This window comes from Oncorhynchus gorbuscha, linkage group LG18 (genome assembly GCF_021184085.1).
Source record: "Oncorhynchus gorbuscha isolate QuinsamMale2020 ecotype Even-year linkage group LG18, OgorEven_v1.0, whole genome shotgun sequence".
NCBI classification, from domain to species: domain Eukaryota; kingdom Metazoa; phylum Chordata; class Actinopteri; order Salmoniformes; family Salmonidae; genus Oncorhynchus; species Oncorhynchus gorbuscha.
Genome location: NC_060190.1, coordinates 33,558,261 through 33,582,817, shown reverse-complemented (window position 1 = coordinate 33,582,817; position 24,557 = coordinate 33,558,261). Strand labels below are relative to the sequence as shown.

Genomic DNA, 24,557 nt, shown 5'->3' with positions numbered 1-24,557 from the left:
CAGAACTTATTTGGCAGGCGAAACCCAGAGGACAAACCAACCAGGATTTTCTTTTTTTTGAGGTCACTCTCTTTTCAATGGGTTTTCAATGGGAATCTAGAATTCTAAGGCAGTTGCTTACAGTTCCTATCACTTCCACTGGAGATCAAAAGTCTTTAGAAATTGGTTGATGTTTTTCCTTTGAGAAATTAAGAAGTATACATAGACTTTTGATTGTCTTTATTAAGACATCCTCTAAATCAAATTTCAGCCATCCTGAACTGCCTGCCTGCCCTCCCGACCCCCACCAATCTTGTCAATAACTCAACTCACCCAACACAATTTCCTTCCCAGTTCACACCTTTAAAAAAGTCATTCCCAAGGGAAAGGTTTGGAAACAAAAACAAAATCCCACAGACCTGTTCACTGGATGTGCTACCTTGTCCCAGTCCTGCTGTTTTGGACCCTCTCTACCGCACCTGCTGTCTCTAACGCTGAATGATTGGCTATGAAAAGCCAACTTACATTTACTCCTAAGGTGCTGACCTGCTGCACCCTCTACAACCACTGTGATTATTATTATCTGACCCGGCAGGTTATCTATGAACGTTTGAACATCTTGGTCCCATGTTCTGTTATAGTCTCCACCCGGCACAGCCAGAAGAGGACTGGCCACCCCTCCGAGCCTGGTTCCTCTCTAGGTTTCTTCCTAGGTTTTGGCCTTTCTAGGGAGTTTTTCCTAGCCACCGTGCTTCTATATCTGCATTGCTTGCTGTTTGGGGTTTTAGGCTGGGTTTCTGTACAGCACTTTGTGACATCGGCTGATGTAAAAAGGGCTTTATGAATAAATTTGATTAACTTACACCTCAAATATACATTAACACACAGAAACAGCAAATCCTCCATATAATTAATCTCATAGGACTAATAGTACTGTAGAGCTGTTTTAACTTGCACACAATACAGCTGGGTTTCCCCGTACTGTATCTTGGTGTCCACCACCCTACAGCACCCCACTCAGCTTTAGGATCTTAATGAAGCATTTATTATTGGTTTCGGGTGTGTTAGGCCAAGGCCAGAGTGACAACCCACAGGAGAGAATCTTGTAATACACCTTTAATCTTGTAATAAATCAAATCTAGTGATACATTACATTTACATTACATTTAAGTCATTTAGCAGACGCTCTTATCCAGAGCGACTTACAAATTGGTGCATTCACCTTATGACATCCAGTGGAACAGCCACTTTACAATAGTGCATCTAAATATTTTAAGGGGGGTGAGAAGGATTACTTTATCCTATCCTAGGTATTCCTTAAAGAGGTGGGGTTTCAGGTGTCTCCGGAAGTTGGTGATTGACTCCGCTGTCCTGGCGTCGTGAGGGAGTTTGTTCCACCATTGGGGAGCCAGAGCAGCGAACAGTTTTGACTGGGCTGAGCGGGAACTGTACTTCCTCAGTGGTAGGGAGGCGAGCAGGCCAGAGGTGGATGAACGCAGTGCCCTTATTTGGGTGTAGGGCCTGATCAGAGCCTGGAGGTACTGAGGTGCCGTTCCCCTCACAGCTCCGTAGGCAAGCACCATGGTCTTGTAGCGGATGCGAGCTTCAACTGGAAGCCAGTGGAGAGAGCGGAGGAGCAGGGTGACGTGAGAGAACTTGGGAAGGTTGAACACTAGACGGGCTGCGGCGTTCTGGATGAGTTGTAGGGGTTTAATGGCACAGGCAGGGAGCCCAGCCAACAGCGAGTTGCAGTAATCCAGACGGGAGATGACAAGTGCCTGGATTAGGACCTGCGCCGCTTCCTGTGTGAGGCAGGGTCGTACTCTGCGGATGTTGTAGAGCATGAACCTACAGGAACGGGCCACCGCCTTGATGTTAGTTGAGAACGACAGGGTGTTGTCCAGGATCACGCCAAGGTTCTTAGCGCTCTGGGAGGAGGACACAATGGAATTGTCAACCGTGATGGCGAGATCATGGAACGGGCAGTCCTTCCCCGGGAGGAAGAGCAGCTCCGTCTTGCCGAAGTTCAGCTTGAGGTGGTGATCCATCATCCACACTGATATGTCTGCCAGACATGCAGAGATGCGATTTGCCACCTGGTCATCAGAAGGGGGAAAGGAGAAGATTAATTGTGTGTCGTCTGCATAGCAATGATAGGAGAGACCATGTGAGGTTATGACAGAGCCAAGTGACTTGGTGTATAGCGAGAATAGGAGAGGGCCTAGAATAGAGCCCTGGGGGACACCAGTGGTGAGAGCGCGTGGTGAGGAGACAGATTCTCGCCACGCCACCTGGTAGGAGCGACCTGTCAGGTAGGACGCAATCCAAGCGTGGGCCGCGCCGGAGATGCCCAACTCGGAGAGGGTGGAGAGGAGGATCTGATGGTTCACAGTATTGAAGGCAGCCGATAGGTCTAGAAGGATGAGAGCAGAGGAGAGAGAGTTAGCTTTAGCGGTGCAGAGCGCCTCCGTGATACAGAGAAGAGCAGTCTCAGTTGAATGACTACTAGTCTTGAAACCTGACTGATTTGGATCAAGAAGGTCATTCTGAGAGAGATAGCGGGAGAGCTGACCAAGGACGGCACATTCAAGAGTTTTGGAGAGAAAAGAAAGAAGGGATACTGGTCTGTAGTTGTTGACATCGGAGGGATCGAGTGTAGGTTTTTTCAGAAGGGGTGCAACTCTCGCTCTCTTGAAGACGGAAGGGACGTAGCCAGCGGTCAGGGATAAGTTGATGAGCGAGGTGAGAGGTAAGGGAGAAGGTCTCCGGAAATGGTCTGGAGATATGGAGAAATGGTCTACATAACATATAAATTAGCATTTTGCTACACCCATTTTGCTACACCCACAATAACATTTTATTTGATTTATCTGAAACAAGTTAATTTGATGGAAACACATCTGTGGTGGGAAAATGTGATTTTTTTAAAAATATATTTGTATGAAAGTCTGTCGCCAACTGGATGGAAGCCTAGCTACTGATGTATAAAAAAAAACTATGTTTGTTTAGATGCACCATGATGGATAAAATATATAGTACACCGGATGTATAGCCTACACTGGACAGAACACCTATAATTACCATATAATATATTTAAAAAATCTAAATCAGTCATTTAATCTTCATAGCTTGGTTTTTGTTACAAGTAACGGGGTAGGCAAATCAGAGGTACAAATGGCAACAATGTTGGAAAATGACAAAATAATGGAATTGAGGGTCAAGGACCGGAATGTTCGGTAGTGGAAAGACGTAGGAAGAAGAGAGATCATGATACAGAAAGTGTCTAGTAAAGAAAGTCAAAGTAGGATGCAAGAGTATTTGGAGTGGAAAGTGGTGATAGTGTTGGATGAGACCACACCCTATCCGACTAACTAATACAGTAGAGAAAGAGGTAGGTGAAGTGAAATGGTAGAGTGTTAATATTGTGTGGTAGCCAGGCTCAGCAAGATAAGATTTCTAAAAATGGAAAAGCTTAATGGGAAGACGATTAAAAGCCATGTCCCCGGTGCTTATGCTAGATTGAGGGGAGTCATCACTGGGGTCCCAATATCTATGTCCACAGATGATATTAAAGAAAATGTGATGGGAGGGAGAGTGAGTGTTTGAGGCCAAAAGGTTGATCAGTAGTAAAGAGGGTTAAACAAGTGAAAGCTTATCAGTGATGCAGAAGTTTGAGAAAGTCTTGCCAGGAAAAGTTTGGGATTTATTTGGTTTTGAATTGTATTTTCATGGAAGTACAGAAATGGGCTGATCATGATTGATCGTACATTCCAGCACAGTAGGTGGCGGCATGCACTTTGTTTGCAGACCGCCATGATATCATAGAAGAAGACGTAAACATAAACGTTTAAGTGAACACGTGTGGGGAAAGGAAGGGATCCACGCTTGCGGAGTGGTCACACGTAAGTAGGTAAAGTTCTTGTTATTTACATTATCCGATATGTCGAAAAGATCTGGTGGCTATTTAAACGTAGGTATATAGCTATCGTTTGTATGGGTACTAGCCAGTGATACTGGATTTTCTTAAAACGTTAGTTAGCAAACGTTACTCAATTTGAGTCAACTTCCAGCTAGCCCCTCGGCTAGCTAGCTAAACGAATGTATCGCTTCGTAATATATTGCAAGGAAACATGGTAGTTGTCATGTTTGTATGTGCCATTGTAGTGATACAGCCATCGAAAGCCACAATCTTATAAGAATATAATTTGTCAGTCTGGGCTAACTGATGCCTAGCTCGCTTGGCTAGTACTAATAGCTAGGCTTGACTAGCAGTAACTTGTTAAGTGCGTAATCTTCACATCCATTGTATTTTGTTTAAGAAACGGACTGCCTCAACTGTAAAACTTCAACATGGCTGTCAGGGCATCTTTCGAGAAGAACAACGAAATAGGCTGCTTCGCCAAATTAACAAACACATACTGCCTAGTTGCAATTGGCGGGTCAGAGAACTTCTACAGGTAAGATATCTTATCGAGACGAGCATCTACGTGCGGTCGACCATGAACGTTAGCTACGTTGGTATCCCGTCGCGGAACGCTATATTCCAGTACCTCGTTACCAGGCCTTTAACGTTTTGCAACGAAAACTAGTTTTATATTGGACCGATTCAGATAGGCCCCTCTCGGTTTGGTTCTTAAAACAGTTTCAGTTACAAGATGTAGTGAATACGTGTTTCCGAAAAAAGCTTCCTGTCACCGAATCCGGAAAGCTTTTACCTCCCAATACGGGTTGTAAAATTGTGAACCACTACAAATAAACGTGTATATCTACATTTTCCAAAGCTCACTCCCTAGTAGATACTCTCGGTGGTAGTTGCCAAACGGGATTACCGCGTGATCCGAGATGGTGATGCAGTATGGAGTTCGTTGATCTCTGGAAAAGTTGTATTTCAATGTTTGTTCATTTTAGTGGTTCACACATTTAACCTCTACTGACTGGGAAAGCATTCCGGATTATGCACATGCTTTTGACGGGAAACGATTTTTTGAAACCGGTAAACCAGTGGGCTGGTGTGTATTTTATATAACCTTTATTTAAATGGGGATATAGCGTTCAGCAATGGGAAACTAATAATGGTCTACCAGGCATTGAGGCTAATCGAGACTACATTTTGAGCATATTTATGATGACAAGTAAAATGGAGGACTGAAGTTATGTAATGCCACAAGTGTTCCTGGTGTGATTGTATGACACTAACAAAGTGGGGACTGTACTGGCAACTAGAGGGCTGCTGATGTCAGATCCCAGGTGCTATTGTCTACCATTGTGCCCTTGAGTAAGGCACTTAAACCCCATAAATAGTTGCACTGTGTCTAACCCAGTATTCTTCTCACTGTCTGTCTAATTGGGGACTGAAAACAGAGAATATGAGTAATTTCCATTAATGGACAAGTAAAGTTGTATTGAAAGCTTACATACAGTAATGTCAGCCTTCTCTGGGGAGTTTTTTTTAAATCAGCATTGTTGTCATGGTAACATGCAATTTATGATTAGTGTCTTCGAAGGCGAGTTGTCCGAAACCATCCCAGTTGTACATGCCTCAATAGCAGGATGTCGGATAATTGGAAGAATGTGTGTGGGTGAGTATGGCTCTGTAATTGATCAACATTGTACGTCAAACAGCTATCCTCTGCAAGTGCACAAAGAAACTTCATCGGTTCAACAGGAGAATGGAATACTTAATTCACGTGTGAGTTCCAAATATCTGGAACGGTCGCACAAGCGTGAGGGTTTTTTTTCTGCTTGTGATGACAATGCACTCAACTGTTCCAAAATGTGATTGTTACGCAGTAGGACAGTTAACCTGTGCTGCCCTCAAAACAAGGCACACTGCCTGCTAATTATCTATAGGCTGTTTCAATTTCAAATATTAACTTTTTGAGTTGAGGTGTGTTCTGCCTCATTAATTCACGTAAAAGAAGTAGCCCATTTCACTGTTGCGGACAATTTGTTTGAGACTAATTCTCTCTTTGACAAGAGCCCATGCACTTACCCAGTTTCCCTGGATCAAGTATGAAGACATTGCACATCTCTAGTCAGAACAGGCCTTCCAAACTTTTCCCTCTGCTGCATGGTTTTCTTTACAAATAACGTATGGTTATGCTTGTGTTCCTATCAAAATTTTCAGTATATCGTGTTGTCTTATCTACTGTTGTATACTGTATGTATGGACCATAATGTATTTACTGTTTACCAGTAAGTACTGGTGACAAATCATGCATTCCAATTCTTGTATAGATTGTAATAGTGTGATACTTTTTAGAAGGCTGTACTGACTATGACAAACTAAGCTGTGTGGCGCATGTTTGACATCATACAATGCGTTCTGGTTGTCACGTAAGCATCTGTCAGACCAAATGAGCTTATGGGATAGTTCACTTGACTGACTTATTCAAGACACCTGGGAACTTTGAAAAATACGAGGTGCAATCATGTCAGTGATCTTCAGGTCAGAAAGGCCCGAGTTGGATAACCGTTCAAAAAGTTTTTTCCCCAGTTGGAGCTCGGTATGAGTTCCCAGTCGTTTTGAACGCACTGAAGTTGGAAGTCCGAGATTTCCGAGTTGACAGTTTTGAACGCAGCATCAGATTGCAACTGGTATCTCAGGGTTGCCAGCTCAGCCCCTTTTCTTTAGCGTATAAACTTCTTTGACCCACATTTTTTTGTTAATTCCCCCCATCGTAGTTATATTTCCTGCATCATATCCCCACGATACCTTCCTCCATGTACTTAAACCCTCCTGAAATGGTTTCATCCCTGTTTTATCTTTCGCGCTATGGCTCGGCAGTAGGCTTGTATTTGGGGTGATGATCTGTGGGGTGGTTTGAAAAATGAAGAGCCTCACACTCTAGGTGCTCAGATGTAATAATTTAATAACCAATGTTTCGACAGACAAGCGGTCTTCATATAGCTTGTCTGACTTGACTTTGGTTATTAGGTTAAGTTATTGCATCTGAGCTCCGAGAGTGTGTGGTTCAGTGTGAGTGGATGATGAATTTAACTTTTTTTTACAATAAAAGGTGAAATTGAGGAATAAAGTTGTTGAGGACCTCAGAACATTGTTTAGATGCTTTTCAGGTGTGAATGTTGCTTCATACGTTCCAATCACATATTTGCCATGGTACGCTGCAGGGACCACTTAACAATGATCACAAATATGTGACCGTACGCGTGAAAGCGTTAATTATGCTTTATTTAATAGATTAATACTGTACTTGATATTTTATAAATGATTTAGGTAAATGACTTGTGATAAATTAATGTACAGCTAACGACTACGTTTACCTTGTAACTTTGCTCACCAGGGAATCGTCATGGGCTCCTGGTGCCCAACAACACCACGGACCAAGAGCTGCAGCACATTAGGAATTGTCTCCCAGACGCAGTGAAGATCCAGAGGGTAGAGGAGAGGCTCTCAGCACTGGGGAATGTCATTGCCTGTAATGACTATGTGGCTCTGGTGCATCCTGATCTGGACAGGGTGAGGGGCAACAATGAGACTGTCTAAATATTGTTTTGGGCTAATAAAAGTTATGAGTGGATAACCAGTCTGACTAGCTGCTATATACCTTAATTCATCAGTTATTTCCCTTGTTTGTATTTGATTACAATGAGCACTTCACTTTCAAAAGCAAATATAGCAGGTTAAATTTATACAAAAATAATGGAGAATACTGCAAACGTTGCCTTATCCAGCCACATTTAAAACCTTAACATTAGAGACCGTAATAATTTTCATGATTACTCAAACCGAAATGATTTCAAATGCCCATCCCTAGGACATTGTCTGATGTAGGGGATGTTAACGCATTTCCCATCTTGGTTTAGGAGACAGAGGAGATCCTGGCAGACAGTCTGAAGGTGGAGGTGTTTCGTCAGACGGTAGCGGAGCAAGTTCTAGTGGGGAGCTACTGTGCCTTCAGCAATCAGGGGGGACTGGTACACCCCAAGACCTCCATAGAAGACCAGGATGAGCTCTCCTCCCTACTCCAAGTGCCTCTGGTGGTTAGTGTTCATGGTGCTGCTTAAGCTCATTTCTACTTAGTCTCTATCCCATAATATTTAAGTAGATCTAAATACATCTGATACATATAAGCAATGTAGTAATACAGCTACCTTGCCCCCTGATTGGTTATTCTCAGATCTACTGAAGTGCACATTGCATCAAGTTGGTGATAAGTGCTTGAGTAATTCCCAACTCTCCGTACTCCACAGGCAGGAACGGTGAACCGTGGTAGCGAGGTCATCGCTGCGGGGATGGTGGTAAACGACTGGTGTGCCTTCACTGGGCTGGACACCACCAGCACAGAGCTGTCTGTCATCGAGAGTGTGTTCAGACTGAGCGAGTCTCAGCCTAGCACCATCGCTACCACAATGAGAGACTCTCTAATTGACAGGTGAGTGATCACTTCTGACAACATGGAACTCAGTTATTATAGGCTCCGTCCAGGAGGTGCCTTAACTTCTTCTCCCGGTAAATAAAATAATAATTTATCAGATGAAAGGTGCAAAGCTATTGGCTAACAGACACAGTAGATGAGCTTGCAAGGTGTTTTTTGAAAAAACGATGCATGGCCATTTGTTTATCAATAGAAAAAAATGTAGCCAGCTACATTTCCTAATGTTTTGCTTAAGTTAATCTTAAATTTTACCTCTGAGAAAAAAAGCTACATCAGTCATAGCACTGGCTGCTGATAGAATTTATGTTTGTCAATTCTCATCAAAGTGGAGAAGCACAAAATTAGTCTAACTGGATGAGTAAGGTGATGGGGTCTCGTAAGGTGATGGGGTCTCGTAAGGTGATGGGGTCTCGTAAGGTGATGGGGTCTCGTAAGGTGATGGGGTCTCGTAAGGTGATGGGGTCTCGTAAGGTGATGGGGTCTCGTAAGGTGATGGGGTCTCGTAAGGTGATGGGGTCTCGTAAGGTGATGGGGTCTCGTAAGGTGATGGGGTCTCGTAAGGTGATGGGGTCTCGTAAGGTTTCTCCATTCTCTGCCGACTGCTCCTTCCTCCTCTCAGAGCATACAGGCCTGTTGCCCGAGCGTTGTACACATGCTGCTTCAGAGCAGACAAGCACGTCAACTCTTGTTCCATTCGCTTGTAAATGATCTAAACTCAACAAAAGTTACATTTGGTAGCTCCTACATAGGCAATCCAGCTCAGTTGTATATCTTAGCAATTCATTTATTTTCATTTGTGCCCATTAGTATATTTAACTAGCAGCCTCACTGGAAATTTGCTTTTACTTGTGCTAATTTTATTAGCATTCTGGTAAGGTGCCCAGTGGTCTTCACATTTTGGCGCCCCCTTGTATACTAAACTGGTAATCCCATAAATGGGAGGACGGTATAAAAATCTGGAAACTGCCCAACCCTATGAAATACTGTTGAGTGATTATATGAAAGACTAATAGACCCAAATTGAATAAACATTGGCAGTTTATTACATCACTTTTTTCACATGGTCTTGAGCCTAAAGTTTGGGAACCCCTGTGGGAACAAACCCCTGTCCTACAGAAGTTACGGCCAATGACATAGCAAATCACCTTTGTAAAGCCTTTCTTTTGGGGTTATTTTTTTGAATGCGCAGAAAAGTCTGAAGCTATTTTGCTCAACATTACTGTATTTATAGTTAGTTTTTCAACACATTAAGATGTTCATGGAGATTTACTGGAGCCTTTGACATACAATACTGTGGGCCCATTTTATAATATTTCATTTTATTTTCCAGCCTTGCATAAGATGCCATTCTACCTTGAAAGGAGGTACAAACTGCTGCAGAATGCAAGAAGCTGGACATTTCTCCCGATATGGTTAAACCTTCAATGTTTATTGGAATTTTGTATGGTATATCAATGCTAGACTTCATAATTCCTTAAATCTACTTATGTTCTGGCAATATTAAATCAAGAGTTTACTGTAAACAGTGACCATGTTAGTTTTAATGTTTCATATGTAAAGCAGGATATGTACATTACAGTAAAGCCACGCATGGCAAACTGTTGATGTGGGGATTTTTGGAATGTACAATAAATGGATTACCCTTTAACACGTTGCATTTGTCACAATCTGTTTCTAATCATCAAATTGTTCATACCTACTTTGTATTTACGTGACACCTGTAAACCAAATTGCATTCATGGCTCAAGGAATCTATTAGCAAAAGGTTTATTTGTAGGGATGCTGCTTGAATTTATACACAATTTATGATTTTACCCACAGTTTCAAACAATTAACATTTAAATAAACTTCACGTTATCTATTGTGTCAAGTCAAAAGTCAATTTACCAAAGGCATATGGAGACAGTCATTGTTAAATACAACGCTTCATCTTGTATACATTTGTGCTTGGCTAGTATTTAGGAGTGGAAACAAGCTATCTATTACAATTTAACTAGGCAAGTCTTATTTGCGCCACCCTATGGGACTCTCAGTCATGGCCGACTGATGCTGGCTGTTAAGGATGTTCATCTTGCCCATGGAACCAGTCAGCTACCCCAGACTTGTGATTCAAAAGGTGACACACTACTGAATAAGCTTTCAATTATTTTGGTTTAAAACAGTACTTTTACAATAGAGGGAAGAACCTAAACAGCCATTGCTCGATTAGCCTATGGTAACATTCCTTGTGTAGTTTGCCAACAGTGCAATTTAATTAAATGTCCATAAGCTGTATCAATAGAGGAACACTCAAGATCACTATTGTTTTAGGCAGTAACTATGTGAGTAAAAATTAAATATTTAGTTTGTCCTTATTGATTTCTATTAACCTTTAATTAGGCAAGTCTGCTAAGAACTCTTACTGGATGCAGCTCTGCAGTGGTCACTAGCTGGCACAGCCACCACACCGCTAACCTTAATTTAAGACAAACTTAAGTTTTAATTAGAAGGGGAAGGGTGATGTTGCACATGCATTCCTGTTTACTAGTGTCATGAAAAGATGCAGTTATGGTGTCTGTTTGATTACCCTTAAGTGGAACTCAAACCATCCATGGAGAGGGGCAAGACCTACCTCACCTCCCTCTTGCTCACCCCTTCCTCTGCCGAGACTTCCCTCTCTCCCTAGCAGCCGAAGGTCTGAGGCGTAGACCAGTAGAGAAAGCCATCCTCGTCGCACTCCTGCACGTAGATCTCTGAGTGTGGAGACACTCACCATGCTGTGCTGGTTGACCAGGAGGAAGGTGGCCTGCGTGAGGTTGAGCTGTGCCTGTATGGGTATACAGGGGGGGGTCAGGGCTGGTCACTACACCATATTTGCATTCATTAGGGCACAATAGTAAAACATTTTAACTGAAAATTAACAATGTTCAGGTAGTACATCCAGTGCCTGAATATGACCCATCTTTTAAATTTAACCAACTGGAGGTGTTGCAGGGTTTGTATTCTGAAGCAAGCATAAAGCAGACACACTGAACAAAAATATAAAACTCAACACCTAAAGTGCTGGTCTCATGTTTCATACGCACAAAAAGCTTCTCTCATTTGGCTCCCAAGTGGGTGTGTTTGTCTGGAAGCAAGATGGTGTGTGATGTGGCTGGTTTTCTTTTTGTAGTCGGTGATTGTAGATATGTGGCAGGGTCTGTCTGAGCCGTTGAACTGCGCTCTATACTAACATTTCGCTCGTTTGATTGCCTTGGAGGGAATAACTACACTTTGTATTCTGCCATATTCCCAGTCAACTTTACATGGTTAAATGCGTTGGTTTGAGCTTTCAGTGTTGCGCAAATGCCGCCATCTATCCATGGTTTCTGGTTAGGATAGGTTTTAATAGTCAGTGGGTACAACATATTCTATGCACTTCCATAAACTCAGTCACCGAATCGGCGTATAAAATGAATATATGTTCCGGGTAGCCTCGGAATAGTCTATCCTCATGATCAAAACAATGTTGAAGCATGGATTCCGACAGGTCAGATCAGCGTTGAAATGTCCTTGTCACGGGTACATCCTGTTTGAGTTTCTGCCTATAGGAAGGGAGGGGTAAAATTGAGTCATGGTTGGATTTGCCAAAGGGAGGGCGGGGGAGGACCTTGTATGCGTCGCAGAGTAGCAGTGATCCAGCGTTTTGCCAGCACGAGTACTACAATATGCTGATAGAATTTAGGTAGCCTTTTTCTCAAATTTGCCATGTGATATTCTTTGCTAGTTAGCAAATTTGCCCAGTTATGAGTATAGGTCAGCAATAGGGAGTTACTGCTTGCTACAAGAGCACAAAACGTGTAGGCTCGAAGTATCTTCAGGTTCACAGCCCCCGTGACGTGTTTGGGATTCCCCTTGTCTGTGCTTTTACACCTGCTACATTTTAGGCTAGATACACACTGACGGCATAGGCGAGGAATGTACACAACACATGAGATGAATATGGCAAATTCGTGTAATTATGCCCTATCTCCCTTGAAGAACTAGTCAAATGATTTACTGACAGCTCTGCAGCATGCTTACCCAGGCTAGCTAAATAGAATATATATATTTTTGTACCTTTATTTAACTAGGCAAGTCAGTTAAGAACAAATTCTTATTTACAATGACGGCCTACCAAAACACAAAAGGGATTAAAAATGGTGGAAAAAATGTAACATAGGACAACAACAAAAAACATCACGACGAGACACCACGACACTACATAAAAGACAACATAGAATGGCATCAACACAGGATGACAAGACCGTATGGGGAGCACAGAGATAACATTGTCTGGTGGCTGCTACAGCCCGACTAGAGATGAGATTTATTTTTTTATTTCACCTTTATTTAACCAGGTAGGCAAGTTTACAATTGCGACCTGGCCAAGATAAAGCAAAGCAGTTCGACAGATACAACGACACAGAGTTACACATGTAGTAAAACAAACATTACAGTCAATAATACAGTATAAACAAGTCTATATACAATGTGAGCAAATGAGGTAAAGGCAAAAAAGGCCATGGTTGCAAAATAAATACAATATAGCAAGTAAAACACTGGAATGGTAGTTTTGCAATGGAAGAATGTGCAAAGTAGAGAAAAATAATGGGGTGCAAAGGAGCAAAATTATTTAATTAATTAAATACAGTTGGGAAAGAGGTAGATGTTTGGGCTAAATTATAGGTGGGCTATGTACAGGTGCAGTAATCTGTGAGCTGCTCTGACAGTTGGTGCTTAAAGCTAGTGAGGGAGATAAGTGTTTCCAGTTTCAGAGATTTTTGTAGTTCGTTCCAGTCATTGGCAACAGAGAACTGGAAGGAGAGGCGGTCAAAGAAAGAATTGGTTTTGGGGGTGACTAGAGAGAGATACTTTTTTTTTTTTTTTTAACCGAAACGACCTAAAAAATCCCTACTCGCTCAGCACTAGCTTTTACTTGTATAGGCCTGATTGTAAATTACATCATTATATCCCATCAGCAGTCCCTCCTGGATTTCGACATTTTTTGTTATTTCTGCGGCCAAAAATGCTTCCCCCCCGTTAATTTCATAAAGCAATCAAAAGTAATGTTCTCAGTTAAGACGATTTTAAACAGAATACAAAAAATTTTTTTTAGAAACATCTAAAAGTGCCCAATGTTGTTTATTTTCCTTAACAAAAAACTGTCATAATCCACTCAAGACCTCTCCATCAGGCTTGGGGCTTGCTATCAACACGAGATGCAGCTCTCCCCCCCCCAAAATCTGAAAGGGTCTTTGAGTATTGTGGTTATGTACTATTCCATTTCTTTAAAAAAAAATCCTGTGCTTTCGTGATCCGTATTAAGTTTTAGAGTTTAAAAGGCAAAGTTGCACTCAGTGCTTTGAGCAGCGCTCTCCATAGTTAGTAGGGTGGTCGGCACTCTGCTCTAAGGCCAAGGTTAGCCGAGTAAAAGTTTGAGTAAAACGCCACTCACCTTGATTCTTTCAGCGCTTGCCAGTCCACCCTGCTACCACTTCAGTCATCGTGATTTTCCGTTGCTGTGGGAACTGTTCAGACACTTTCATATGATTTGCTGATTCGAAGGGACAGTTGATTGTCGACTTTCTCTAGTTTCGAAAAACATTTGGAAATTGTTTCGCAGTCGTTAGCCGTCATTTTTGTTGAATGAGTGATTTCTGTTCATTGTACTGCCTGTCCAGCCATAAACTATCACCCATCTTCGCACGTGAATACACTGACAGGGCAGGGGGGAAACACTTTCTTGACGTGAGGTTAGATTGGGCCATTTTCCACGGTAACAGTGCAGTAATTGGTCAAAATTACGAACCCGCTTTCGATTGGACCCTTTTATTCGATTAGTCAAAATTGCGAGCTCTCGCATAATATGCGCTGATTGGTTGATTTTTGCATTTAATTATGCATTGCGGAAGTTCTTAGTGTATGAGAAATACAATTATTTAGTGGCCTGCAGGAATGTGTACTCCCAATAATTCAAGGCCTCTAGACTGATAAGAAGTCCTGTGATATGCACGGAGGAGAACGAAGAAATCCTGGGTGATGAAAAGTACATCTTTGTGGAAGGGAGGGGGTGAGAGTGTAACAGTATAATTTTAAACCGTCCCCTCGCCCATACCCGGGCGCGAACCAGGGACCTTCTGCACACATCAACAACAGTCACCCATCGTTACCTATCGCTCCACAAAAGCCGTGGGGAACTACTACTTCAAGGTCTCAGAGCAAGTGACGTAACCGATTGAAACGCTAGCTAGCGCGCACCGCTAACTAAGCTAGCCGTTTCACATCCGTTACAAGAGCTCAGGATATAAGTGGACACTGCATTGATTTATTCAGCTGTACATTTTTGCTGAAAAAACATTTGAAATGTCACAGAGTTTAGGCTCTTTTGTATGATACATGTTTATTGTATAGATCTTATCCTTACAAGGTACCAACATGAAATGATGAAGCAGATGCTCAATGTTTACAAAGAATATTGTTAAAAGCTATTGGATTCAAAAAATAAATAAGTGAAAGTTTCAAATGGTTTAAGGACTTCGCCCCAAAATTAGTCAACGATCCTTCAATAAGGTTATGTGCCAATAAAGAGTGTTTCAGACAGGGGAGATTGAATTGCAATGATGATCAAACATGAACATACATATATCAACCCACCCATGATGATATGAATCAAGCTCCCAAAAGCTTATTGTACAACTTATCATCTTGCTAAAACAATAGAATAAACATTTGGCCATTAAATAGAAAAAACTAATACAGCAAAGAGATGGTGTAGGTGATCCTCTCAGTCTGAAGGGTTCTGAATGACAATGAGGAAATAGTCTTTATCTGTAGGGGAAAGCAAAAGGAGTATTATTCTAAACAAATATACACTGAACAAAAATAGAAAACGCAATATGCAACAATTTCAAAGATTTTACTGACTTAAAGTTCATAAGTAAATAAGTCAATTTAAATAAATAAGGCCCTAATCTATGGATTTCACATGACTGAGAATACAGATATGCAGCAACTTCGCACAGCCGTTGAGTGGGACAACATTCCACAGGCCACAATCAAATGTTTGATCAACTCCTTGCGAAGGAGAGGTGTCGCACTGCATGAGGCAAATGGTGGTCACACCAGACACTTACTGGTTCTGATCCATGCAACTACCTTTAAAGTTACTGTATTCTGTTACTGTAGTTACTGTATTCTGTGACCAACATACTATCTGTATTCCCATATATTTCAATTGACTGATTTCCCTATATAATCTGTAATTCAGAAAAATCTTTAATTATTATTTTATAATCAACCCTTTTTTCCAATTTTGATATTGACACTGCACTGTTGTGGAAGAGCTTGCAAGTAAGAATTTCACTGTACTGTACACTAACCTCATTGCAACTCCCCTCCAAGTCGCCGACCACTACCTTGTATCCTTTTCACTCTCACTCTCATCCAACACTTCCCCTACTCTGATAGTATCGCGCCGTCCCAACCTTCGCTCTCTCTCCCCCGCTACTCTCTCCTCTTCCATCCTATCATCTCTTCCCTCTGCTCAAACCTTCTCCAACCTATCTCCTGATTCTGCCTCCTCAACCCTCCTCTCCTCTCCTCCCTTTCTGCATCCTTTGACTCTCTATGTCTCCTATCTTCCAGGCCGGCTCGGTCCTCCCCTCCCGCTCCGTGGCTTGACGACTCATTGCGAGCTCACAGAACAGGGCTCCGGGCAGCCGAGCGGAAATGTAGGAAAACTCGCCTCCCTGCGGACCTGGCATCCTTTCACTCCCTCCTCTCTACATTTTCCTCCTCTGTCTCTGCTGCTAAAGCCACTTTCTACCACTAAATTCCAAGCATCTGCCTCTAACCCTAGGAAGCTCTTTGCCACCTTCTCCTCCCTCCTGAATCCTCCCCCCCCCCTCCTCCCTCTCTGCAGATGACTTCGTCAACCATTTTGAAAAGAAGGTCGACGACATCCGATCCTCGTTTGCTAAGTCAAACGACACCGCTGGTTCTGCTCACACTGCCCTACCCTGTGCTCTGACCTCTTTCTCCCCTCTCTCTCCAGATGAAATCTCGCGTCTTGTGACGGCTGGCCGCCCAACAACCTGCCCGCTCGACCCTATCCCCTCCTCTCTTCTCCAGACCATTTCCGGAGACCTTCTCCCTTACCTCACCTCGCTCATCAACTTATCCCTGACCGCTGGCTACGTCCCTTCCGTCTTCAAGAGAGCGAGAGTTGCACCCCTTCTGAAAAAACCTACACTCGATCCCTCCGATGTCAATAACTACAGACCAGTATCCCTTCTTTCTTTTCTCTCCAAAACTCTTGAACGTGCCGTCCTTGGTCAGCTCTCCCGCTATCTCTCTCAGAATGACCTTCTTGATCCAAATCAGTCAGGTTTCAAGACTAGTAGTCATTCAACTGAGACTGCTCTTCTCTGTATCACGGAGGCGCTCCGCACCGCTAAAGCTAACTCTCTCTCCTCTGCTCTCATCCTTCTAGACCTATCGGCTGCCTTCGATACTGTGAACCATCAGATTCTCCTCTCCACCCTCTCCGAGTTGGGCATCTCCGGCGCGGCCCACGCTTGGATTGCGTCCTACCTGACAGGTCGCTCCTACCAGGTGGCGTGGCGAGAATCTGTCTCCTCACCACGCGCTCTCACCACTGGTGTCCCCCAGGGCTCTGTTCTAGGCCCTCTCCTATTCTCGCTATACACCAAGTCACTTGGCTCTGTCATAACCTCACATGGTCTCTCCTATCATTGCTATGCAGACGACACACAATTAATCTTGTCCTTTCCCCCTTCTGATGACCAGGTGGCGAATCGCATCTCTGCATGTCTGGCAGACATATCAGTGTGGATGACGGATCACCACCTCAAGCTGAACTTCGGCAAGACGGAGCTGCTCTTCCTCCCGGGGAAGGACTGCCCGTTCCATGATCTCGCCATCACGGTTGACAACTCCATTGTGTCCTCCTCCCAGAGCGCTAAGAACCTTGGCGTGATCCTGGACAACACCCTGTCGTTCTCAACTAACATCAAGGCGGTGGCCCGTTCCTGTAGGTTCATGCTCTACAACATCCGCAGAGTACGACCCTGCCTCACACAGGAAGCGGCGCAGGTCCTAATCCAGGCACTTGTCATCTCCCGTCTGGATTACTGCAACTCGCTGTTGGCTGGGCTCCCTGCCTGTGCCATTAAACCCCTACAACTCATCCAGAACGCTGCAGCCAGTCTGGTGTTCAACCTTCCCAAGTTCTCTCACGTCACCCCGCTCCTCCGCTCTCTCCACTGGCTTCCAGTTGAAGCTCGCATCCGCTACAAGACCATGGTGCTTGCCTACGGAGCTGTGAGGGGGAACGGCACCTCAGTACCTCCAGGCTCTGATCAGGCCCTACACCCAAATAAGGGCACTGCGTTCATCCACCTCTGGCCTGCTCGCCTCCCTACCACTGAGGAAGTACAGTTCCCGCTCAGCCCAGTCAAAACTGTTCGCTGCTCTGGCTCCCCAATGGTGGAACAAACTCCCTCACGACGCCAGGACAGCAGAGTCAATCACCACCTTCCGGAGACACCTGAAACCCCACCTCTTTAAGGAATAGCTAGGATAGGATAAAGTAATCCTTCTCCCCCCCCCTTAAAATATTTAGATGCACTATTGTAAAGTGGCTGTTCCACTGGATGTCATAAGGTGAATGCACCAATTTGTAAGTCGCTCTAGATAAGAGCGTCTGCTAAATGACTTAAATGTAAATGTTTACACCTGCTGTGTCCTGTGCACGTGACAAATAAAAGTTGATTTGAAAACCCTAATCTTAACTTTCTACAGATTCTAATCATGTATATAGTGTCAGTGTCCTCTACAACAAATTACTACTACTGCAACATTGCATTTGACAAAATTCAACATCCAAGCTAAATGTGGGGGTAATGCATCTACAGGGGACACCGATGTGCAAAAGCCATGCTATATGTGACAATCATTGTAAGTTACCTGGAGCAATCATAATCTCATTCTTCTTGGAGCGGACCCTGAGGAAGGTGAGGTCATTCTGGGGGTCAATGTCCCTAACTGTGCTACGTGCCTTCATCACTAACTGGTGAATGAGTCCAGCATACTGCACTGTGCTGGAGTTGTCAAGGGTGGTCTTGATAGGGATGCCTGGAGAATGTCAGAGGGGAATGCAGAGGGAACCATTGTGCATTGAGTCTGTGGGAGATCATTGCGGACTTAAATACATTTGAAAGAAACTTAATTGTGCCATGATTTACCATAATAAAGGATATTGTTAATGGAATAGCAAACCAGTTTAAACTATGGTAATCATTGCATTAGGCTTACCTTCAGCATTGACAATGATGATTCCTTGCACCCCTTTTTGACCCTGAATTCGCTTGAGGGTTTCCTCTACTTCAGCCTAAAAGACAGCAGTTATTTTAAATAGAATTTAAAAATCACACTTCCCTTAAGTTAAAAGCAGTATCATCAATATTGCAACAAGACAGGAAGGAAGAGAATTTAAAAAATAAAAAAACAGTAGCTAGCTAGCCAGTGACTAGTTGGCTAATGTTAGCAGAACAACAACTTCAAAGTGACAAATTATTAGACTGGAGTGGTTGCTAAGCAGTTAATCTACTGTTTGTAGGGTTAGTTAGCTAAGTTAAAATGATTTCCCTTCATGAAATCGAACCAAACCAGAATGTTGTTAGCTAACTTGGCTAGCCAGCGGCCTGCAAAATTTCCTTTCAACAATAATAATAACACATTTGTTGGGTGCTTATAATTGTCCTATGAAGTGATCTACGGGACTTTAGTAAGGTCCAGCCAACCTTCTTATACAGGATGCAGTGATGAGTATTAAAACTGTCACCTACAATAAAGCAAAGGACCCAATGGTAGAAGGCATCCAAAGGTTTAAGAGTAGTGGCTGCTGCATTCAGCTAAATTGTGTCACAATGGCCAAGAACTGGCAGGAAAAGTTGACTGTGCAATCTGATTCCTGCTGTTCGTGGAGGCAAGATCAATAATAAAAAAATAAAAACATAAGCCCATTTTAAATCTTTGCTTTTTAAGTAGATCAGTATGTTTTTAAACATTATTTATCAATCAAAATGCCCAGATATGTATAGGTGTATACTCGACCCGAGAACCATTCAATGAGTGAATATGTAGCCCATCAGACATTTTGCCGTGAATTAGAGAACATATTTACGTTTTAATTCAACAAGGCCTTTCTGTAATGTAACAAAATCAGATTGCAGCTAACATAGCTTGGTCAACAGTCCTTGCAATGGCATATATAACCGTATCGTCGGCATACAGATGAATATTACAGGATTTAATACACACATACTAGAGGTCGACCGATTATGATTTTTCAACGCCGATACAGGACCAAAAAAGGACCAAAAAAAAGCAGATACCGATATATTATATATTTGTAATAATGACAATTACAACAATACTAAATTAACACTTATTTTAACTTAATAGAATACATAAATAAAATCAATTTAGTCTCGAATAATGAAATGAATGTTCAATTTGGTTTAAATAATGCAAAAACACTGCGTTGGAGAAGTAAAAGTACCATATGTGCCATGTAAAAAAGTTTACGTTTAAGTTCCTTGCTCAGAACATATGAAAGCTGGTGGTTCCTTTTATTAACATCTTCAATATTCCCAGTTAATAAGTTTTAGGAATTATAGGACTATTTCTCTCTATACCATTTGTATTTAATTTACCTTTGACTATTGGATGTTCTTATAGGCACTATAGTATTACCAGCCTAATCTCAGGAGTTGATAGGCTTGAAGTCATAAACAGCACTGTGCTTCAAGCATTGCGAAGAGCTGCTGGCAAACACAAGAAAGTGCTGTTTGAATGAATGCTTACGAGCCTGCTGCTGCCTACCACCGCTCAGACTGCTCTATCACAGACAATTATAATATAATAAACACAGAGAAATACGAGCCTTACACAGAACCCAAACCAGCTGTGTGCGTGCGTGCGCCATCATGCATACATTTATTTTGTCCCCCCAACACCAAATGCGATCATGACAAGCAGGTTAAAATATCAAAACAAACTCTGAACCAATTATATTCATTTGGGGACAGGTCAAAAAGCATTAAACACTTATGGCAATTTAGCTAGCTAGCTTGCACTTGCTAGCTAATTTATCCTATTTAGCTAGCTTGCTGTCGCTAGATAATTTTTCCTGGGATATAAACATTGAGTTGTTATTTTACCTGAAATGCACAAGGTCCTCTACTCCGCCAATTAATCCACACATGAAAACGGTCAACCAAATCGTTTCTAGTCATCCCTCTTCCTTCCAGGCCTTTTCTTCTCGACTTTATATTGTGATTGGCAACTTTCATAAATTAGGGGCATTACCGCCACTGACATCGTTCGTCTTTCAGTCACTCACGTGGGTATAACCAATGAGATGGCACATGGGTACCTGCTTCTATAAATCAATGAGGAGATGGGAGAGGCAGGACTTGATTTCTAAATTCATTTTGCAACGCTCGTGCATGCGACGCAAGCGGTGTAGTCAGCCTGTTAGGACATACATAATATGGTCAAATCCGGAAACAAAACATTTATTCTTTCAGTGAAATACGGAACTGTTCCGTATTTTATAGAACAGATGGCATCCCTAAATCTAAATATTGCTGTTACAATTAATGGCAAATTAATTACGGTCTTTGTTAGAAAGAAATGGTCTTCACACAGTTTGCAACGAGCCAGCTGGTCCAAACTGCTGCATATACCCTGACTCTGCTTGCACAGAATGCAAGAGAAGTGACACAATTTCCCTGGTTAATATTGCCTGCTAACATGATTTTTTTTAAACTAAATATGCAGGTTTAAAAAAATATATACTTGTGTATTGATTTTAAGGAAGGCATTGATGTTTATGGTTAGGTACATTGGTGCAACGACAGTGCTTTTTTCACTAATGCGCTTGTTAAATCATCACGCGTAGGCTGTGATTCGATGATAAATTAACAGGCACCGCATTGATTATATTCAACGCAGGACAAGCTAGTTAAACTATTAATATCAACCATGTGTAGTTAACTAGTGATTATGTTAAGATAGTTGCTAACTAGCATTAAACTTACATTGGCTCCTTGCTGCACTCGCGTAACAGGTGGTTAGCCTACCACACAGTCTCCTCGTGGAGTGCAATGTAATCGGCGTCCAAAAACACAGATGAACAATTGTTATGAAAACAGACCTAATTAATTGGCCATGCCGATTAATCGGTTGACCTCTAATACCAGTATTGATGCGTGGACCAGTTTGGGTTTTGACTTTACCTTCTATAACAGCATTTGAATGTTTGGTTTGTTAAATGTGATACGGCGTGTTTAATGTCCATTTTTATAGTTTACTTCGCTACTTTTTTTACCTTTATTTAACTAGGCAAGTCAGTTAAGAACAAATTCTTATTGTCAATGAGGGCCTAAGAACAGTGGGTTAACTGCCTGTTCAGGGGCAGAACGACAGATTTGTACCTTGTCAGCTCGGGGGTTTGAACTTGCAACCTTCCGGTTACTAGTCCACTGCTAACCACTAGACTACCCTGCCGCCCCAACACTTGAGTCATCCCTCTCCGCTCTCTCTCTCTCTCTCTCTCTCTCTCTCTCTCTCTCTCTCTCTCCATGTAGCTTTTTACATCATCTGGGCCGACAGTCAAAGGCACTTGCTCAACTTTTGAGGAAGTATGTCTGGAGTAAAAAGTGCTTTATAAATACATTTGATTGATTGGAGTAACTTCCTGTCATTCTGGACCCTATTGTCCTCACTCAATTGTGACAGACTGAGGCAACCTTTTCACCCAGTTGTCTCCCCTCACACACACACACATACATACATACATACATACATACATACATACATACATACATACATACATACATACATACATACATACATACATACATACATAGGGTCATGTGTTTTGCAGACACTTGCATGGGGTAGCTTGACTACATAAATTAGAGGTCGACCGATTAATTAGGCCCAATTTCAAGTTCAGAACAATTGGTAATCGGCATTTTTGGACACCGATTATGGCCGATTACATTGCACTCCACGAGGAGACTGCTTGGCAGGCTGACTACCTGTTATGCGAGTGCAGCCAAGGTAAGGTGCTAGCTAGCATTAAACTTATCTTATAAAAAAACAATCTTAACTATACATGGTCGATGATATTACTAGTTTATCTAGCTTGTCCTGCGTTGCATACAATTGATTCCGGTGCCTTTTAATTTATCATTGAATCACAGCCTACTTCGCCAAACAGGTGATTTAACAAGCGCATTCACGGAAAAAAAGCACTGTCGTTGCACCAGTGTACCTAATCATAAACATCAAAGCCTTTCTTAAAATCAATACACAAGTATATATTTTTAAACCTGCATATTTAGTTAATATTGTCTGCTAACATTAATTTATTTTCACTAGGGAAATTGTGTCACTTATCTTGCACACAGAGTCAGGGTATATGAAACAGTTTGGGCCGCCTGGCTCGTTGCGAACTAATTTTCTAGAATTTTACATAATTATGACATAACATTTAAAGGTTGTGCAATGGAACAGCAATATTTAGAATTAGGGTTGCCACCTGTTAGATAACATACGGAACGGTTCCGTATTTCACTGAAAGAATAAAACGTTTTGTTTTCGAAATGATAGTTTCCGGACTATATTAATTGACCTAAGGCTCGTATTTCTGTGTTATTATATAATAATTAGGTCTATGATTTGATAGCACCGCTCAGTCAGACTGCTCTAGGCAGCAGCAGGCTCGTAAGCATTCATTCAAAAACCACTTTCCTGAATTTGCCAGCAGCTCTTCGCTGTGCTTCAAGCATTGAACTGTTTATGACTTCAAGCATATCAACTCCCGAGATTAGGCTGGCAATACTAAAGTACCCATTAAAAACATCCAATAGTCAAAGATATGAAATACAAATGGTAGAGAGAGAAACAGTCCTATAATAACTACAACCTAAAACGTCTTACCTAGGAATATTGAAGACCCGTGTTTTAAAAGGAACCACCAGCTTTTCGCGATTACTTCAAAACTACGGCAGGCAGCTGAGACATGGTAATATAAATGGAACTGGGCTCCATGACGGATGCAATGAACAACTTATTAGAAAAAAATGTAGTTAATGTCATATGTCCAGCCTACGGAGGTGACAAACACTGCAGCTATGTAACAAGCCCTCTACAGCAACAAAGGTATTGAGATGAGGGAATATTATGAGTGTGTTTGTAAATTCAAGCTGTCGTGCCAGAGTGCGCTCTGAATGATATAAGATTCAGAGCGTTGTCAGATTGTGAATTTGAAGAGAGGCCAAATCACGACGTCAGTTTTCAAATAAAAAAAAGTCGGAGCTATTGAAAAATACGAGTTTCCGACTTGGAATTCCGAAATTGTTGACCGTTCAAAACCTTCTCCCATTTCGGAGTTAATTTTGCACAAGTTCATAGTTGTTTTGAACGCGGCATTTGCCTTCTGCTATTCTACGAAAATCATTTTTTTGCCACCAGCGTCGAAGCCAAGCTAACTAGCTATGGCAACGCCCAGCATCATGTAGCCTATATAGCTAGCTAAATACTTAGCGTTATAAGATATGAACTATAAAAAGCATGTAAATGACACGAATGTCAAGGTATTCACATAATATACAATGCACTTGCCATTTTGGGAGCGAGGTTGTAACTTGCGTCCAAGAAATGTAGCTATTTAGCCAGAATTCAGCTAACTGCCAAACGGTAGAGGTTCGTGTCGTCAGACAACTACACAACCGTTCATGCGCACTTTTCTACTGTTGTTTAGTTTTTTGGCACTAGGCATCCAACGTTATGGTGCAGCATTACCGCCACCTATTGCACTGGAGTGTGGGCCACAGACAGGGTGGAAGTAAATCATACAGTACATGCCAGGCCCGTTTTTCTTAAAAATATACACTATTTGAGACTGTATCTAGTGTCCTACTCAGTATGCTCTTTCAACTCAATTCCTGTATCAGCACATGCACTGTCTCTTTCCTGGTAGTAATCAACCTTTCTGTTGGATGATTTCCTATCACATTTAATGTCTTATTCAACTGTCTGTGTCCCACCCTTATCCTTGTAAAGATGGCCTCCACTCTTCTA

The 24,557-nt window shown here is 42.2% G+C and overlaps 2 protein-coding genes across 4 annotated transcripts; one reads left to right on the top strand and one right to left on the bottom strand.

Annotated features, from left to right (window-relative positions):
- Nucleotides 1-3,730: 3,730 nt before the first annotated feature.
- LOC124003185 (eukaryotic translation initiation factor 6-like) lies at nt 3,731-10,026 on the top strand. Of its 3 annotated transcripts, none has more exons than XM_046311258.1 (7): nt 3,731-3,881; nt 4,299-4,436; nt 5,473-5,558; nt 7,284-7,459; nt 7,807-7,983; nt 8,194-8,375; nt 9,709-10,026. In XM_046311258.1, exons 2-7 carry the CDS (start codon nt 4,330-4,332, stop codon nt 9,716-9,718), a joined length of 738 nt encoding a protein of 245 aa, XP_046167214.1. In that variant the 5' UTR covers nt 3,731-3,881; nt 4,299-4,329; the 3' UTR covers nt 9,719-10,026. The 3 variants fall into 3 exon arrangements, with proteins under 3 accessions (XP_046167214.1, XP_046167212.1, XP_046167213.1); XM_046311256.1 differs by having other exon boundaries at nt 3,769-3,889; XM_046311257.1 differs by having other exon boundaries at nt 3,779-3,885.
- Nucleotides 10,027-14,759: 4,733 nt separating this feature from the next.
- dynlrb1 (dynein, light chain, roadblock-type 1) lies at nt 14,760-24,285 on the bottom strand. Its single transcript, XM_046312679.1, has 4 exons — nt 24,099-24,285; nt 18,714-18,789; nt 18,366-18,533; nt 14,760-15,206 (listed from the first exon to the last, which is right to left on the bottom strand). Exons 1-4 carry the CDS (start codon nt 24,099-24,101, stop codon nt 15,163-15,165), a joined length of 291 nt encoding a protein of 96 aa, XP_046168635.1. The 5' UTR covers nt 24,102-24,285; the 3' UTR covers nt 14,760-15,162.
- Nucleotides 24,286-24,557: the final 272 nt, after the last annotated feature.